The sequence below is a fragment of the Natrix helvetica genome (assembly GCF_964273705.1).
Source record: "Natrix helvetica genome assembly, chromosome: 14".
Taxonomy (NCBI): Eukaryota; Metazoa; Chordata; class Lepidosauria; order Squamata; family Natricidae; genus Natrix; species Natrix helvetica.
The window spans coordinates 13732141-13751233 of NC_138564.1; the positions used below are offsets into that span (position 1 = coordinate 13732141).

At 51.4% G+C, this 19093-nt stretch overlaps 1 protein-coding gene across 2 annotated transcripts in view; it reads right to left on the minus strand.

The window, feature by feature from the left end:
* Positions 1-19093, minus strand: part of HECTD4 (HECT domain E3 ubiquitin protein ligase 4) — a 52881-nt gene extending 33788 nt beyond the window's left edge. For both annotated transcript variants that reach the window (XM_081966987.1, XM_081966986.1), the window contains exons 1-18: positions 18713-19093; positions 11151-11668; positions 10042-10131; positions 9657-9787; positions 9135-9243; positions 8873-9011; positions 7297-7467; positions 6988-7180; positions 6526-6687; positions 6206-6319; positions 5653-5793; positions 5240-5472; positions 4356-4501; positions 3932-4002; positions 3265-3370; positions 2943-3063; positions 2326-2454; positions 267-391 (exon numbers count right to left, since the gene is read on the minus strand). In XM_081966987.1, the coding sequence (XP_081823113.1) occupies positions 267-391; positions 2326-2454; positions 2943-3063; positions 3265-3370; positions 3932-4002; positions 4356-4501; positions 5240-5472; positions 5653-5793; positions 6206-6319; positions 6526-6687; positions 6988-7180; positions 7297-7467; positions 8873-9011; positions 9135-9243; positions 9657-9787; positions 10042-10131; positions 11151-11668; positions 18713-18904 (2891 nt within the window). In that variant the 5' untranslated portion in view covers positions 18905-19093. The remainder of the gene's footprint in view (positions 1-266; positions 392-2325; positions 2455-2942; positions 3064-3264; positions 3371-3931; positions 4003-4355; positions 4502-5239; positions 5473-5652; positions 5794-6205; positions 6320-6525; positions 6688-6987; positions 7181-7296; positions 7468-8872; positions 9012-9134; positions 9244-9656; positions 9788-10041; positions 10132-11150; positions 11669-18712) is intronic.

Below are 19093 nucleotides of genomic sequence, written 5' to 3' on the forward strand. Positions count from 1 at the left end.
ATAAGACGACCTCCCTGAAAATAAGGCCAAGCGCTTATTTTGGGGCTCCAAAGAAAATAAGTCCCTTCTTATTTTTGGGGAAACACGGTGTTGACCCTTTGCTCTAGCCTTCTGTTATACTGCCTAACAGAAATAATTCTGGCTTGAATTCTACAGCATTTTTTCTAGCCACATCTGAATTTGTAACCAACATTTCCTAGTTGGAGGAATTTTCATGGTGGTCCTTTGGCCTCCTTCTGGAGGCAGCTTTGACAGAGGGGCCTGACCTCTGTTCTCTGTCTGGGACGTCGCTGTTGATCAGGGCAGTGGTGACCTGCTGCAGCTTCTCCAGGACCTCGTCGCACCCTGTGAGGATCTGCATGGCCAGAGCCAAGATGCTGGTCTTGAGCTCCTGCAAGGAGACAAACCAAATTTCAGGGCTGCGTTTCAACAGGCCCCCACAGAACAATTTGCTTCTAAATCCAACACAGAGGCTCATGCAAAAGAAAGACGGGCTTCCAAAGTCAATGGGATGAGCGTGATAACAAGCCAGGCGAGGTTTGAGGAGCAGCAGGACCTGTGGGGGATCTACCAGCCCAGCCCTCCCCACTCAGGACTCTCGTGCCATGGGTCAACAACCTGGGGCAGGAGTGGCAGGACAGGTTTAACAAAAGAAACCCCCCTTATGTGCCTATCACTCCACCTCTGCCTGTAAAATCAATAGCAATAGCACTTAGACTTATATACCGTTTCACAGTGCCCTCTATCTGGTTTACAGAGTCAGCCTCTTGCCCCCAACCATCTGGGTCCTCGTTTTACCGACCTTGGAAGGCGGAAGGCTGAGTCAACCTGGAGCTGGTGAGAATCGAACTGCAGTCGGCAGAATCAGCCTGCAGTGCCGCATTCTAACCACTGCACCACCAAGGCCTTTTGTATGTAAGGAAACCTCCTTGTTAAACTACTTGAGCACTTCACTGATTCTGGAGGCCACTTAATTGAAAGACCACGTTTCTCACCAGGCCACAGATGAACCTTCCTAAATCAGTCCAATTGAGACAGAGAGGCTGATCTCCAGAGCGGCTGGGGGGGAAAGCGCTCAGCCACATTTGGCCCAGGGGTCAACGTGGGTTTCCCGACCAGGCCTGGAAGGCTGAATTAAACACACTTTTCGCGGGAGACTCACTTAGTGGTTCTCTAAACCACAAGATCCCAACACGAAGGTTCTTCGGACTGACCTTTCCCTGAAAAACCTGCTCTAGAATCTAAATGGGATCCTTCTGTTCAACTATTCCCACTTCCCCAATTCCCATCATGAGAAAAGCTCCTTTTTTCCTTGGCTGCCAAGAAGGGTTTGCTTTTTGAGGAAACCGGAGGGGCAGAACCAAGACAGGAAATTCCAGCCAGCTGGATGCTAAGCAGGCCGGGACCCAACTCCGCCGGTACTTATCAGAACGATTAATCCAGCCTGCTTGTTGGGCCGGACAAGGAGCGAAACCGTCCTAGAAAGGAAGAGAGGATGAGAGCAACTGCAGAGAGAAACGGAAGAAAACAAACAGAAACGAAACAATGGGGGTGGCTGGATGAGACGTGGCGCGGACACATTCAGCATCTACTCCAGACGGTGACGGACATATCCGGGTGAGGACAAAGAATGAGCCACAAGGAACTTCCTGAACAGCAAGACGGAAACGGACAGAAGTCATCCCGGGCCCATTTGGGGGCTCAGCCAAGCAGAGGGCACAACGGACCAAGCCACACCCCTCCCTCATCTTAAAACAGTTCAGACAACAGAGACAGAGCCAACCAGGGTGGTGGTGGTGGAAATCACGACATCCCTTTGGAGAGCGTTAGCATTCCCTGATGGGTACGGAAGGAATTCGGGAACTCTTACTTTTATACTGGCTGAATTTTACAGAAAAGAGGGGAAGCACCCGAGGGAGCCAGCCAGGGACATGGGACCTCCTTGACAGGGAGATTTTCCAGACAAAGCTGAGAGGAGCTAGCCAAGGTGAGCACAGAACTCTTCTGGAGGGGGGGGGGCGCACTCATCCCTCCCCCAGGGGTAAACTGCAAAGCATTCCCCACCCGCCGGGATGAGTGTCCTAAGCTGGAGGAGGAGCTGGGGGGAGCCTGGAAATCTCACTTGGCCCGATGGGAGGATTCTGCCAGGAGCAGCTTTTAGCCAGTGCAGAGGCCCTTTGGGGGGAGTTCCAGCTGAAGCAGCTGGTCGCAGCACCACGGCCACAGACGGTGAGCACAGAGAGGGCCATACCCGTCGGCTGAAGAGGCGGCAACACCGGGGCCAGGAGGAAGCGAGGGCAGTGGCGTTTCAGACGTGGTGTTTACCTGTACCTTCAAGGTCTCTCCCTGCAAGGAGCTGTCACTGTCATCGCTTTCGTCAGGTTTAATCAAAACGGTATTACTCAGAAGGTGGTTCTGTACAGCCATCAGGTACCGCAGGCAGGCGGAGGCGGCCTTGAAGACAAACGGGGACGTTGGCCCAATTCCCTCACAAAGCAGCAAAGAAAAGCCAGCAGGTGACTGCTGAGCTCCGAGGGAAACTCACACGCAGGGGAAAGGCTCAGTCCCCTTCCTTCTCCTGCTGCAGAGGTCACAGCGTGGCCAGGAAGGCCCAGAAAACGTGGACACCTTCATTCAAGCTAAAATTGGGCAGACGTATGGCAAGTTCCTGGACCTTACCAAACTGAAAGACGCGTTAGCATGAAGCGATCCCCGTTATACTAAAAGCAACGATGGCCTTGAGAGCCTCAAATGTTAACCTCCTGGACCAGGAACAAGAGAAGGAGGAGGGCCAGGTTGACAGAGATCTCTGCCACCAATTCCAAGGATGGCCGAGGCTCCTCGATTCCCCAAAAGGAGAAATCGTCCCCCCCTTCCCCTCATTCTCCTCACTGCAGCCCCCTAAGAGAGCCGATTTGGGGGGGGGGGGCATGGTTACTCACAGGCACAGTGGAGAGAAGCCTCTGGAACTCATCTCGAGGGACGATTTGGCACTTGGTGATTAAGATGCAAGATTCCCGGACCACGATCTTGAGGATGTAGTGCAAAAGCTCATCGTTCAGCCTTCAGAGGCAGGAGAGACGGGGGCAAAGGAGGAAAGGTTAGGAGGGAAGATTCAAGTACGAAGCGCAATGCATCCTGTCAGCCGGCCATGAGAGCCACCTTGGCCTCCGCTACCGATCTTCGCTGCCCAAACCCCCGGATTCATTCAATCACTGTGCACAGCCCCCGCTTTGTGTGTGTGTGCATGTGTGTGTTGTTTACCTCCAGTGCTCATCATCTTCACTTCCAAATCTGTTGTTCTGGAGTTGCTCAGCCATGTTGGTCAGGATCACATCTCGAAGCTGAGCCAGGCCGCTGTTCCTCTCTCCTAGAACGGGCCAATTCAAGGAAGAAGGTACCGTATTTTTCCAAGTATAAGACGCACCAAGATTTTGAAGAGGCAAATTTAAAAAAAAAACTTTTCGCACTCTGCAGAACTCCCAAAAACCAATTTTTCACAAAAACGTGCCCGTTTTATGTCAAAAAAGGGCATGCATAGCATTTAGGAGGCTTATAGAGTGCTGCTGGGGGCTGGGGTGGGGTAAAAAATGGCCTGTTTTTTGCTCATTTCTGCCCTCCTGAGCCCCCAGGAGCGCCCTGGAAGCCTCCTAAAGGCTCTGCACGGCCATTTTTGCAAAGGGGGTGGGGTTTTGGGAGACAAAAAATGCTGTATTCAGTGTATAAGACACACCCAGATTTTCAGCCTCTTTTTTGAGGAAAAAAGGTGCTGCTCATACTCTGAAAAATACGGTAAGTAAAGAGGCCTGGGATTGGGCTGCAAAACTCTCATTGACACCAACTTCACCTGATGCACGCAGCAAAGTGTACATTCTGATTTTGTTTTTAATGTACAAATTAATTTGCACTCCAGCACCTTGAAAACTCTTACCTTCCGTTAAGACCAGTTTCAGTAGGTTATTAATTTCTGTTTCTCCAGGATACAGGATGCTTAGACCAGAACTTAAAAGGACAAAGAAAGGCAACACTTAGCATTTGTGCAAAAACATATTAAAAAAGAGCGCTGCGTTCTGAGGATAATTCTGATTTTACTCTAGCGTATGCGTTGAACTGTTGGTAATATTATTTGATATGATACCCGTCTGGAAATCTGCAGCACTTGTTTGGTTAAAGTAAGAGTATTTTGTTTTTCAATGTGCTGAAGCTTGATATACAGCACAGCAAATTCATGCGTCCTGGTAAACAAAGCCAAGAGCAGCTGCTTTGTGATCGTTATGCCCTTAATTTCATGAGGAATGAACTTTCCCATCAATGAGAGGCCTTTTGGTCTTGTGAGGTGAGGCCAGGTGACATACCTGATGGCCAAGCAGACCTCCTTCTGAATTTCAGGGCTGATCTGGTCAACGGGGGCCATCAGGAGCTGCCAAAGCAAAAGGCCCGATCGCCTTACGATCTCCCAATTCTTCTCTGTTTGGGGGCTGAAGAAAAATTTAAAAACCACCTGCAAGACAAGCGTTGCAATGCGAGATGGGAGGAAGAAATATAGGCTTAGTCATTGAAGTGACACACGCTCCGCTTATCTGCCTTCTGTCTGAATTTATTGAAATAACCAGGTTGGTTCATATTACTGAGATTGGTGAAGAAGAGTTGAGGAAAACAGGGCAAGAGGTCGATATGTTCAAATGCTCTGATTTTGGTTTTTATGAACCTCCAAAAAATAGGCCAAATTACCCCACAGAACATAGACGTTTTTCAACTTGACAACTTTACGATGGGTGGACTTCAAGGATTCCCCAGCCACTCATGAACTCTGGGAGTTGAAGTTCTCCTATCTGAAGGTCTGCCAATATTTGAAAAATATTGCCACAGATGATCAGGCTTGGATTTCGTTCACTTTCTGGTGAACAAGAACGATATTCAGCCTAGAGACTCTAAATTGTTGCCTTCTTTGATCCAGAGCACATCTCGGATCAATCAAGGATTCAGAATCGGCCAAGGAGTGGCAGCCAATGAGAACTCTCCAGTGGGCTGCCCCATTGCTTTCCAAAATACAAAACAGACTGGCACTGATGATGTTACCTAGTTTGGGTAATTAAATGTCTGCAAGAAAACAACCAAGTGCATAATGGAGACACACCAAGGTGGTAGTCTTCTCCTCCTCCTCCTCCTCCTCCTCAACACATTAGGACCTGAGCTGTCGGGGTAACCTCAGGTGACCAAAGGTGTGAGGTATAGATACCTGGAAAACCACCAGGGTGCAGCGTATGATGCAGGTGTCCCCGTTGACCATGGCTTTCTCCATGATGTCGCAGATGCTGCTGAGGTGATGGGCTTCGATCGGGTGCTGCTTGGCCAGGAAGTTTGTGATTGGCATATTGTTACTGGCGGCCAGCAGGTTGAGCTGATGGATGGACATGGCGCCCACGTGGTGCAGCAACTGATTGATAACCTCGTTTGTGGCTATGGCATCTCCTGGGGGAGGGGGGGGGAATCGTCAAGTCGTTTTTAAATTTGCCTGGCCAAGAGGATCAATTGCCTCCGACGAAGGAGAGGAGAGAGGGGAGGCCAATTCTTGTCAGAAATAAGTTCAAATCAAGGGGCTACGGGAATTTCGGGTTATTCCCAGTGCTGACAGCACCTCTGGCCTCCTACCTTGTGGCTCCAAGATGACATGGCTGACTCCCAGCCTCTGGCAGATGTAATGGAAGGCCTGGTTCCCAGGGTTGCACCACTGGTCAATGTAGTCGTTGGAGCAGGTCCAGATCATGTTGTTCATGGCATCATAGCATGCGCCTGGACAGAAACATTGGGAGCTCCCTTCATCAAAAGGGGACTGGGACGCAAAGCGAGCAGAAATCCAGAGATACCGGTTGTTAAAATAGCCTCTTCGTGGAACAACTGCCCACCAGAGGTCATGGATGCTCCAGCCCTGGAGGGTTTGAAGAAGAGACTGGACAACCATTTATCTGATATGGCGTAGGGTCTCCTGCTTGAGCAGGGCGGGAGGTTGGACTGGATGACCCCTAAGGTCCCTGGTGATAAATTGGTCTTCTTTCTCTGCATCCATTCCCACCAACAGCAGAACGTTGCTGTTTTTTTGAACTATTCAGGAGTTATAACGTTTAAAGAAAGCCACCCTTGTGGAGATCAAAATCCAGAGGGTGCCGGGAGCAGCCTGCGTCTAGGGCAGGCATTCGGGGCTTACCTAGGCCAGGGACAAGGGCACCACGTCCAAGGGAGCTCCCAGCAGCATCAATCAGGTCTGCTCGGCTTGCAAACTGCCCGTCTGAGAGATTGTACACCAAACTGGAAGCTAGGACTTTAAAGAAGGAATCTGCCATCAATCCCTCAGGGAATTCTAAGGACAAACTGCACTTAAGGCAGACAGGCCAACGGTTAACCTTCTGGGGCCAAAACCGCCTCTTGGAACAGTCCAACCGGCCGCCTTCGTGGAAAAGTGCCCAAGTCAGCAGAGCCAGCCCAGGCTCTTTCCCTCTCCCAAGGCCGAGAGGGGAAAGGACTTACTTTTCAAGGATGACAAACCGCTGCTTCCCCCAAAGAGAGACCGCGTGGCAGAACTGCCGGAGCCTCCTGGAGGAGGGATTAGCATCACCAGGTACGTCCCGCAGGTGTAGATCGGGGTCTTCCGGAGCATTTTGAGAGGTAGACCACAACTCGTGTTAGCAGCTGGGGGGGAGGGGGGAGTAGAAGAAGAGGAGGGGAATTGTGAGAAGCATAAGGAGATCTTTAGGCCCAGCAACCTCAAGCAGAAGACGACGTGAAGATGAACCTGGGCCAATGCAGGACCATAAGAAGAGGCACTGCCCCCCACCCACCAGGGAAGTTCTTCACAAGACACCTCAGACAAGCAGGTGTTGTACCTGCTTTCTGACGTGTTTCGCCCTGTTCAACAAGGCGGCTCAGCTTCCCCCTTGGACAAGGAAGCTACAAAAGGGGGGAGATTCCTGGGCACAATTTGCCCCTTACCTGCCTGGTCCTCTTTCAGCGTATTGGAGATGGTGGAGCCAGTCAGCGCAGCCAGGGTGGCCGAGGGGGAGGCTCTGTACCTGGAAAGCCGGCTGAGCAGCATCTCGTTAATGCTTTTGGCCGAGTCCCCCTCTTTCCTCATCAGGATGATGCGCTCCTGGAGGGGCCTGGCGACGCAGAGGCCATTGTCCACCTGGGCCAAAGAACCAAAACAAGGAGACAGCTTTCACCTGTCTGTGTGACGTTCACTGCCGTACGGAGGACATCTGGCACCCCTGTTTGTGCCCGTCTTCTTGGGACAAGACTCACCTTGAGTTCAAAGATGTCCATGAAGACGGAGTGGCCCTTGGGGGTTTTTTCATTCAAGCTTGCGGGAGACCAGATCCAGTAGAAGTAGGTCCCGTCCGAAGAGAGGTGGACGGTGGTCATGGTGCTGCCCATGGGAAGGTGATCGGGGGGCATTGGGAGAAGCTGGCACACCTGTGCAGAGAAACGGGGCAGGGGACGGAAGGGAGGAGAAATCCGGTTTTACTGGCATTTATTATGACACGCTGATCCCAAAAGTATCAAGACTAAGTGGTTCTGCATACTGATATGCTGGCCTGACATTTGCAATTAAAATCAATATTTATATTTCAAACAGGCGCCACAAAGAGATTGAGCTGCTTCTCCTCCTCGTTGTTTTAAGAGAGAGGAGCGCTGGAAACAAAACAAAAGTTGTTCTCATCATGGCAAAACAAAAGCATCACAACTTGCAAGGTCACACTTGCTGAACAAGCACTTTGGAAAGTGAATGAGATGAAAAAAATGGCTTCCGTCCGTAGGCACACCGTGGAAGGACTTCCTGCCCCCCCCCCCCCCCACTGGCCGTTTCCCCCAAGGTTGAATTCTTCTCAAAATTGAAAGAAGCTTTACTCTCACGGCATTTCCCCATCAGAAACACCCAAGTACCGTATTACTGTATTAAGACACATCAGAGTATAAGACGCACCAAGATTTTGAAGAGGCAAATTTAAAAAACAGTTTTTGCACTCTGCAGACCTTTTTTCAAAAAAAGGGCATGCATAGCCTTTAGGAGGCTTGTAGAGTGCCCCCGGGGGAGGCAAAACTAAGGAATTGTTTGCTCATTTCTGCCCTCCCCAGCCCCCAGGAGCACCCTGAAAGCCTCCTAAAGGCTATGTATGGCCATTTTGGTGAAGGGGGCGGGGGTTTCAGGAGGCAAAAAAAAATGCTGTATTCAGTGTGAAGACGCACACAGATTTTCAGCCTCTTTTTTGAGGGAAAAAGGTGTGTCTTATACTCCAAAAAATACGGTAAGTCCTCATGTGTGGACAGGATGGGAGAAAGGGCTTCCCCAACATGTTCCATGAGTTCTAATTGGGACTCTGTAGTTTCCTTCATCCTGCCCGCCATTCCTAGCAGCTCCATTGGCTAAACCGTCCTCAGATTCCTTTGTATAACCACCCGGTTGTGACACTGAGGAGCTCAAGGTTTGCCTGCTGCCGTCTCAGCTCTTGGCCGGAGCCTCAGATGCAGCCAGCAGACAATATTGTGCTCATCCTCGGACATCCTCAGTAATGGATTCCTTCCTTTCCAAGGGAGACCGAGAGCCTGAGTCACTTGGGAAGCCTCCAGGGCAGAGTTTCATCTCTTGAGTTGGCTGGCACAGATCTCAGATCCTAAGCCAGTCTGAGCACTTGTGGACGGAGGACAAAGCTGCCCAGGAAAAGACAGCAGGTGCACAAGGGACTTTTCTGACCACCGGGCTCCCCAAGAGACAAGGGCGAAAGGCCGGGGGGGGGGGGGGGGGGGGCTGGACCACTTGGCTCAACCACAAGCCGGGCCCTGGAACAGACAGTCAATCTAAAGACGGCTCTGATTTTACCTGAAGTGTGTTCCGATCGATGACCTGGAAAAGGGAGTGAGGTTTACTGTCGAAAGAGACCGGCCTGTGGAGCAGGCGGCCGTTGCCGAAGGCCACCCAGCCGGATTCCAGCTCCTCGTTGCGGGAATACACAAAGCCCCTGAAAGGAAGAGCAGGAGAGCTCGGACTCAGGCGCTCCCATCCCTCCTGAAAGCCCCCCAGTATTGTCTTTCTCTCCATTGCCATTCCTCTCTCGGAGGCCTTGCTTTGGTGCGGGGCTTACCGTAAAGTACCGTGTAATCCGGAGCCCAATTTGCTGATTCCCCGGCCAACGGAGTTGGTGGTATAAAGATAAAGTCCATCCACTGCCAGGTAGCGTCCTAAGTCTGCATCTGCAAGAGGCGTCCAGTGGGAGGAAGAGGTGACTTTCAAAGCCACAGAATTTGGGGAAAGAAATGTTTCTTTCAGCCACCACCAACCGTCATCTGCCTACTAGGGAGGACTTTCTCTATGGCTGCCACCCTTGTTAGGTCTACCAAAGGCCAACGGATTTCTTTCCATCAGGGGCAAAAAAAGCGTGATGCGCTCGTGTCCCTGGACGGTTAAATCTTTCACCATGTCCAGTTCTGAGCACTGACCAGCGTTTGATCTGTCCCTCACTCTGAAGAAGGTGAATTCCCCGTGGAATAAAACCTCCTGACTTCCTCTACCCGGCTATCATTTTAGCCATGGCTTCTGCCTGCCCTGAAAGGATCAAATCTCAGGTAGTCGAATGCAGGGATGTCCAGCCTTCCCGCGTTCTTACCTTTATTTTCCGGGCCAGAGCCAGGATTAGCATCAGGTGCCGGCAACATGTCCTCAAAGCCCCAGGACACCATGTGTTTGCCCCCAAGTAGGCAGGAGGGCGATCCAGGTCCCCCTTCTAAAAGCAGCAGCCTTCAGGGAACAGATGTGGACATGGACACACACACACATAAATACAGACTTCTATGAAATAGAAACAATTAACTACAAAAAAATACAGAGTTAGCGGGCTTTAGGGGCTTTTAAGGGAAGAGGGCTGATGCATGTTGACATACTTTGTACTATCGGGAGAAAAGAATGAACTTGGCATGGCTGAAGTGATGCATGTGGTTTAGAGCCATAGGTGGGGTGCTCCCCATCCACTCCCCCACCACCTTCCTCCTCACCTGTACAACACATCAGCCACAGGCAGGGATCCTAAGTCAGTCTGCTTTTGCAGGAGATGGACAGTGTGGACAAAGGTCTTGAGGGATCCCCTGGGAAAGAGAGGAGAAGGCAGTGGTCACTCTTCAGGTACTGCAAGAGACCAATGGAGGCGACAGAGCTCTCTCAACGGAGAAGGACCGGACACTAATGCCCAGATAAATCAATCCATCAAAAGACTTGGGGACTGATACCCATATATTACATATAGTTCCGTTTCCAATCAGCGGACATGTAGCAGTGAGTGAAAGATTGTTTAAATCCAGTGGAGGGAGAGAAAGCAGCCCAGGTGGGAAAGGCAGGAAAATCTAGCAAGGTGAGGCTAGCAAGAGCATTCTTGAACTGTTCTGCACGGTGGTCAGAGTGCAAAAGGAGGCTCTGCTTTGGGACTGTCCCCAAACTCAGGGGCAGGAGGAGCCCCACCACTTCAGTAGGAAGGAGACGGACACACGCCCTGATCCTGCTCAGGAGGCTTCTTCTCCTTGGCAGAACCTTCCCTCAATGCCCACTCAAGACCGGGAGCTGCAGAGACCCTTCATGAGTGGGAAGGAGCTTGCCTTCTGTCCTCAGGGATCAACCCATAAAGCCACTAGGCCTGTGGACAGGGACAAGCCCCCCCCCACCCCGGCAGTTTGCTCTCCTGCCGGGCAACATATATATATACACACACACACACACATCACAAAAGTGAGTACATCCCCACACATTTTGTAAATATTTAAATATATCTTGCCAGCCGTTGAGACCTTACTGGCTGTGTGCTGTGTCATTTTGAGGGGACAGCACATTTACACTGTTATACAAGCGATATCCTCACTACTTTACATTGTAGCCAAGTGTCATTTCTTCAGTGTTGCCACATGAAAAGATATCCTTAAGAAGGACAAAATGTGAGGAGGTGTACTCACTTCTGAGGTATACTGTACGTGGGTCAGAAAAAATGAGGGGAGTGGGCTTTTCTTAGCGTCGCAAAGGCGAGGAGAGCCGGGAGCCAAACAGAGGCTTCCTGCCCTGGGTGCCAGCCCTGCCCCGAAGGACACCAGAAGACCCCACTGCCCCGCCCTTCCTCTACCTGGCGCAAGCCAAGGCCACCAGGGCGGCGGCGGCGTTCTCCTTCTGCCTGTGGGGGATCTGCTGGCCGCAGGGCGAGGCCTCCTCCAGCCAGGAGCAGAGCAGAGCCTCGATGCCGTTCAGGCAGTCGGCAGGCTCCTTGGTCAGGCTCAACGGCTGGCAGTCCCGGAGGCACGTCAGGAGCACCTCGGCGGTGACGTTACCCAAGGAAGGGTCTGTCCTGCTCTGGGACTCGATCAAGGGGAAGACCAGGAGCAGCCCCATGCGGGAGGTGAAGGGCGCCTGCTCTGACTGCTGCAGGAGGCCCTGCCGCTTGAGCAGAGCCAGGGCCTCCTCATCGCCCGAGCTCTCCCGCTCGTGCTGCTCCTCCAAGGCCAGCTGGCGCTGGGCGTTCCAGAGGCCCCGCAGCGCGTTCAGGCGGTACTCCAGCAAGCGGGCGTAGGCATTGCTCTGGTTGCCGCAGATGGCGCGCAGGCGCTCCGACAGCTCCGTGGGGTTCTTGGTCTCGAAGGTTAAGATCTGGAGGGGACAGAAAGGAGACCTTCAGGCTCAGCAGAAACGCCACCCACCCACCCGCGACTCTGAGATGACCTTCTCCACATCCCTTCAATGAGGAAAGCCCAAAGCCACGCAGGAGAGGTTGGGCTCCAAATTCATCATTCAAAAGGGGTAGAATAACTGCAGCTCTGCGGGCTTTAGAACAGGTATTCTCAACCACGGCTGCTTTAAGATGGGGGGACTTCAGCTCCCAGAATTCCCCAGCCAGCTTTGCTGAAGTCCCGCCCCCCCCCCAGTCTTAAAGTGGCCATGGCTGAGAATATACAGTTTTCCAGAAAGGCCGCCAGGAACCAATATCCAAGCTACTGTCTTTTCCCGTTATAAAATCCATGCTGGCCCCTGGCATTAATTTACCTCTGGTCAGAATCCTGCTGCTATTTAATGGCTACCCTAAGAAAAAACACAAAGCTTGATTCACTTCTGAGTTTCGTCACTGCCATAACTGCTTAAAAGCCGGAGCTTTTAAGCGGGGGAAGAAATACTATCGATTCCATCATTTTACCCCATCTTGCAAGAACATGCATCTCTCTCTGTCTCTCTCTCTCTCTCACACACACACACACAAAAGAGTGGTTTGAATAACGACCGACTGTCAAATTTGTGTTGTGCCAAGGCACCATTAAAGCAAAAGCGCTATCTAGACGGATTTAAAATTTTGGATAATGTTACAAAATTCGCTTTACGATCGGTATCAGATATTTATGAATTCACAACCTTTTCTTGGTTGCTTTATATGGCTTGTAGGTGACGTTAGATGACATATAAAACCAGGGCTGTGTCTTTTGAGCAACTTTTAACGGCAAAGAGCAAGAAATAGGATTACCGAGAAAGGATTCCAAGGCCACTTAGCCAAATAAATACAAGCAGACATACGTAGTTAGCTAAATGCTGCAAACATTGATTTAACAGGGTTCAAACTCACAATGGTTTTTTTTAAAAAATCCATTCGGTTTTCCAGCATTACAAATTCACCGTGGCATCCCACAACTAAGACCGTGCAAAATTTAACAGTGGCAGTTTCTGCATTTTCATAGGGAAAATGATGTGATTTCATGCAAGGAAATAAGTACTAGCAATACATTTAAAAGTGAACGCACTTCCACTCCCAGAATTCCCCGGCCAGCATGAAGTTGAAAGCCACTCATCTTAAAAGTTGCCAAGGCTGAGAACAGGGCTCTAAGGACGAGGCTTCCACGGAGTGGATCCCAAGAGAATAAGGAAGAGCCCCGATCTGGGTCGAACCTTTTAGAGAACTTGCACCCATGTCTCCTTCTTCTCCTGGGTCTATTATTTCTCTCATCTGACTCAAGATGATTGAGGATAGGAACCCCTTGTTATTTGGGGTTAATTCCCCTTGTTTTTAAGAACAGAAAAATAACGGAAGTTCACAGCCAGTCCAGAGGCTTCTTGGGAATAAAGGAGAGCTGGTGCACGATCCCCCCCCCCCATAAATAAATAAATGACTAAGCAGCTCTCGCAGCCGAGATGCTTGCTGTATTGGCAAAATCTATATCCAGGTAAGCGCAGCAGAAAGACTGAAGTCTGAGAATACGCCAGTCACGGGCCGAGGGGTTCTTTCCCATTGTGCGGCCAGCAAAGGGGCCTCTAAAGAACAGGGGCTTCTAGATTCCCAACAGTCAACCGAAAGCAACGGGGGCCTGCTAGAACAATCAGTGTCAGTCATGAAAACGGCCGTGCTGCACACAAAGCAAGGGCAGGACAATCACAACCGTTTGTGTGACCCTGATAATGGGTGGCACACACTGAGCCTCCGAGAAGGGCCGGGGGGCGGGCGGGCACCTTTGGGGGTGCTTCTCATGGCCGATGGCCTTTGGTCCTCTGAATGAGGACTTCTGTCACCAGCAGGTACCCTGTAAGTCCTGTTACTGCTGCGGGTACCGTGTCCCCACCTGTGCTGCATTCTTCAGGCAGTCCTCGACTTACAACAGTTCATTTAGTGACAGTTCAAAGTTACCACGGCACTGGATAAAGCAGTGTTTCTCTACCTTGGCAACTTGAAGATGTCCGGACTTCAACTCCCAGAATTCCGCAGCCAGGGGAATTCTGGGAGTTGAAGTCCGGACATCAAGTTTCCAAGGTTGAGAAACACTGGGTGGGATAAGGGGACTTAGGAGTGGTTTTTTTCAGAGTTACCCCCTCTGCAGCACGTGGTCGGTCACGTGACCAAAATTCGGATGCTGGGAAACCAGCTCCTATTTATGACGGTTGCTGCGTCTCAAGGTCATGGCGGGTCCCTTTTGCGACCTTCCGTTCGCTTAACAACCGGATTACTAACTTATCACCTGCAGTGATTTGCTTAACAACCGCGGCGAGAAAAGTCGTACGATGGGGAGGGGGGCAAACCTCGCTTAACAAATGTTTCACTTAGCGGTAGTTGAGGACTACCGGTATAATCACTGCCCTGATTTTGTTATGACCCTCCCACTTTCTGGTGTCGTACGAGGGTTTTTCTCTACCAGAATTCCTAACCCTTTGGAGAAGGCTTGCGACAGACTCCGATGGCCGCTCGTATCACCACCAAGCAGGACAATCCGATGACACACCGCATCCATTTACACTTTGCCAGCATCTGGGTCGTTTATCACGGCAACCACATGTGCAAGAGAGGAAAAGAAGGCGAGTTCCTGAATTAGCTCTACCAACACAACGACACCATCCGCCTTTGTTTGAACGAATTTCTCAACTTTGTCATCCCATTTAAATCGTTTTTATACTAAAATTACTGGGCAGCCTGCAAAGAGCTCTCATATAATCATCTCCTCTCTAAGGCAGGGGTCAGCAACCCGTGGCTTTGGAGATGCACACGGGTCTTTCATGCCTCTGCTGCAGCTCCTTGTCGCTCAAAATATGCGCCACAATCGCCAATGGGTGATACCTGCCAGCAGACAATTTATTGAGCTTTTCCACCCAACCATGGTGAACTCAAAGAAAAGTTTCAGAAGAAAAAAGAACGTTTAATTCAACTGCATAGGCTAGTTCTGTGGCCGCTCAGGAAATAGTCAGGCACGGGAAGAGTTTTGTGGCTCCCGGTGTTTTCTCTTTTGTGGGAAACGGGTCCAAATGGCTCTTTGAGTGCTTAAGGCTGCCGACCCCTGCTCTAGAAAAAGCAGTACCCCTAACGTCTTTAACTGTGTTTGAGGAGCAATGGGATCTAAAATTCTGCAGAAACAGCAAACAGGCTGCCTATCAAAGAAGTTGGAATGGTCAGTGCTTGCTTTTTTAATATTTATTTAAATAAAAACTCTGAAGTCAAAGGGTTCGGAGTGATTTCCAGGCTGATCTTGAGCAGCGGAATAAAGGTAAGAGTTGTTTAGCACCAGGATGGGAGACCATGAGGAAATCCCAGGGCTGTCGAATAAACTGAGAAGTCCATCCCAGAAGAATGCAATAAGAAATCATCTCCGTACAGATGACGGTGCAGTTGAAAAGAAGGCTGCCAACAATGGGAAGCTCTTATTGCAGATCTATATAGCATGGAATAGTATGCTCGGTTTTAGTCATCACATTTGAAAAGGATATGAAGAACTTGGGGGGGGGGGGGGGGATGCAGACAAGGACAACCAAAACTATCAAGAGCTGAGAAAAAGCTGGAACATCTGAGAGGGACGGGAACAAAATGCAGAAAGGTAAAAAGAAAAGAAAAGAAAAAGAAAGAATAATGCCCTGGGTGGAGAAAAGAGGGCTGGGGGCTGCTTTCTTCCCCCCTCTCCATCCCTAGCGGCAGGGGCCATTCAGTGAAGCCGTTGAGACAAAAGAAAGCTCCTTCACACTGTGGCCAATTAATCTGCGGAATTCATTACCGCAAGATATGATGAGGGTGTGCTATGAAGAGGACCAGGGACCGGATGAAGTCAGGGAGGTTTGTCTCAAAGGCCCAGGGCTGCCTCTGTGTGGGGGCGACCAGTTGAAGGGACCCACAGGAGGAAAGAGCACTGGGTCCCTTCCTCTCTTGGGAACCCCAGAAGCGTCCAATGGATGCTAAGAGACACAGGTGAATGTTGGCCTTCAGGAGCCAAACGGAAACTCAAGAAACTTTACACCTTTTGAGCTCAATGGGCAAAGCTGCCACATGTAATCTGGGGTGTCCCTCACCCCACCAAAAGCATTTGGGACAAGAGTCTGTAGAGATTCTCAGCCATCCAGGTCACGGTTGTCCCAAAAGTGCTTTTTTTTTTTCAAGAGGCAACAGGACTTCCTTGTTTTATCTTTTGAAGGCATTTCCCTTCTCATCCAAGAAGCTTCTTCAGCTCTGACCGGATGGTGGGCAATGGAATGACTATCCTGTCAGAGATGAAGAAGAACAGGACTTCCTTGTTTTATCTTTTGAAGGCGTTTCGCTTCTTGGATGAAAAGCGAAACGCCTTCAAAAGGTAAAACAAGGAAGTCCGGTTGCCTCCTCCTGAAAAAAAAGCACCTCTGGGACATTTGGGATGATCCACTGCATTTTTACGTGGGAGAAATGTAAATTTAGAGTCACTCGATTGTGAGATGGGAAGCATATAAATTTAATAAGTCAGTTCGATCCTAACCAGCTGAAGGTTGGCTCAGCCTTCCACCTTTCTGAGAGGTGGGTAAAATGAAAACCCAGATTGTTAGGGGCAATATGCAGACTCCGTGAACCGCTTAAAGAAAACTGCAAAGCACTGTGAAGTGGCATATAAGTCTAAGTGCTACAAATAAGTAAACAGTAAAAATAGGAAGGGGAGCTATCAGCTGTATGCAGCAGCAGCAGCAGCAGCTTTTCCACCTGAGTGCTCCTGGGCTGCACCTGTATCCTGCCCAGCTCCTGGGGCCTTGTGGGCTCTGCTGGCCTTTGGCCTCCCATTTATAGGTTGAACATCGTTTGGGGAGAGCAAAGGCTTATCAATTGCTATTTACATTTCAGGAACCCCAAACATCCACATTATCAGCTTCCATTCCACAACATGTTTTCTAAACAATTGTAGAGATTGTACAATTACCTTGAAAGTACAGCATGCTCTCCGAGCAATTACTGCACAGGGCTGTCATGCGATTAATCATCATTTAAAGCAGGCTTGCAGAACTAATGGGCTCAATTCTATTTCTGGATGCAAACTATAGTGATGCAAAAAAAAAAAAAAAAGCCCCACCCCCCAAAAGGACCACTGCCTTCTGGACCACAAGACCCACGAAGCATTCCACGTTCTTCGACAGATCACAACAAAAACAAGTAAAAATAAAAAGGGCCATCAGCATTTATTCTAACAAAAGGCTTACGATGTGCGGGCCAGTGGCATTTCCACCCCCTTAGAAAATACTCCATTCCTTGTCCCCACAAAGCCCAAAGAATTGCCGGCAGCCTGGGCTCCTTCCCGGCAACACAATAGCGTCCCTTCAAGCTCCTGACACAAACGCAGGTGACCGAGCATAAGCCTCCAATGCGGTGCCTGCTGAACCGTCCCAGTTTGGTTCACACCACCCAGCTTCTGACAAAGAACCTGTGTCACCAAGAGCCACCCGGCTGGGGAAGAGGGCGGAGTGACGGAGGGAGGCGCATCAGAGAAGCCGTGGCAGAAAAGACATTGGCGGCCCTGGGCTCGGCTGCCCCTATTTTTAGGGAGAAAGAAGCCGAGGTAGGCAAACATCATGGTTCCTCTCCCTCGGCTCCTGGACCATAAACTGGAGTAAACCGCAGGTGCATGTCAGAACCAGGTGGGCCATTCCGCAGAAAAACCGGGATCAGAGGATCCCCCTGGTTTGGGGGAAAGGGTTCCCCAGGAGAAAAAGAGAGGAGAGCTGCCCAACCACTGCTGCTTCCTTACTGCTGAATCACCTTTGCGACAGGCAGCCTATCAAGCAATGTGGATGTGGCCAGACCTGCCCCAGTGTTTACATGCTCCTTCCTGTTCTCGGATGGGCATTGGACTTCCTACCCGCATCTCCATCCTGCTGGGATCCCTCAAGCACGCCAGGAGAGAAAGCAGAGCTGCTCTCTTGCCCCCCTCCTCATTGCCCACCCCCACTTGCCATCTCCCAGTACCCAGCTTCTCCTCCTTCATCTTCTGGCCTTTCAGAGGTTGTCCTTCAAGCACACTCGCTCGGTCCTCCTCCTCCTCCTCCCACCTGTTTCTCCTCACTTGGGACGCCAGGCATCACTCCAAGGGCAGCTTCCCCCGTCCTGTCCCTTGGCCACTTTCTCCCCTTGACCTTCCCCAGCCCCCAGTTCTTCTTTCTTGCCTGCCTTCCTTGGCTGTTATCCCACATCTTCCACTGGTCTCCCCCCCCCCTTCCCGGGCCCATCCTTCCCCATCCCATCACCTTCATTTCAGTAGCTTACAATGGGAAGGCTCCTTCCAGGACAGGATTTTGATGACCCACCATTTCCAGTAGGTCGGTTCCCCATGTGGACAGCCTCCCTTCATTCAACCCCTGACCCAGGTGCCTCCTGCCTTCTCTCACCTCTTCCTTCCTTCCATTTCTCTCCCCCCCCATTCTTTCCATCTCTCACCAATCTACTTTTCACCTTTCTCCTTCCTTCCTTCCTCTCTAATCCTTCTTTCCTTCTCTCACCTATCTACCTTCCTCTGTAATCTTTCCTTCCCTCACTTTCCTTCCTTCCACCTCTCCCTTCCTTCTCTCACCTATCCAGCTTCCTTCCATCCTCCCCATCCTCTCTATTCCTTCCCTGCCTGCCTTCTTTCCTTCCTCCTTTCTCTCCTTCCTTCCACCTCTAATCTTTCCCTCCTTCCCTGCCTCAGTAGCACCCCCAGGGTCCCTGGGGGAGGGGAGACAAGCCAAGGCCCAGCCCCCCCCTCCCTTCAGCCTGTCCCCTTATTAGCCCCCTCCCCCACCCGGCCTAACGAGGGGGGCGGCAGAGGCCGAGGCGATGCTGGGAGCCAGGCCAGGGCCTTCCTTGGGGCGGGGGGGGGGCGCAGCGACTCCCCTCAGGTAAAGGCCTGGCGACCCCCCCTCACCCGCCATTGTCCGAGCCCCCCCCTTCTTCCCCCTCCCTCCCTCCCTCACCTCCAGCTCGGTGTCTCCGGGCTCGGCCACGCCGATGATCTCGCTGGGCAGCTCGGCCAGGTCGGTGACCCGGATCAGCCCGTCGTGGAGGAAGATGGTCTCCTCCTTCACCGACAGCCACTGCGCCGAGTCGGCGGCGGCGGCGGCAGCGGCGGCCGCCGCAGAGCCCGAGGCTCCCGCCGGGGAGCCCATCCAGGAGGCCGGGCGGGGACGGCTGAGGGGAAGCCGGGATGCTCCGGCAGGCAGGCAGGCAGGCCGGGCGAGGCGGGAGGGGGAGGAGGAGGAGGAGGAGCGGCGGAGGCGGCGCCCTCAACCCCCCGCCATGATGGGCGGGGCCCGGCGGGAGCAGGAGGCGGAGCCTCCTCACGCGCCCGGCTGACG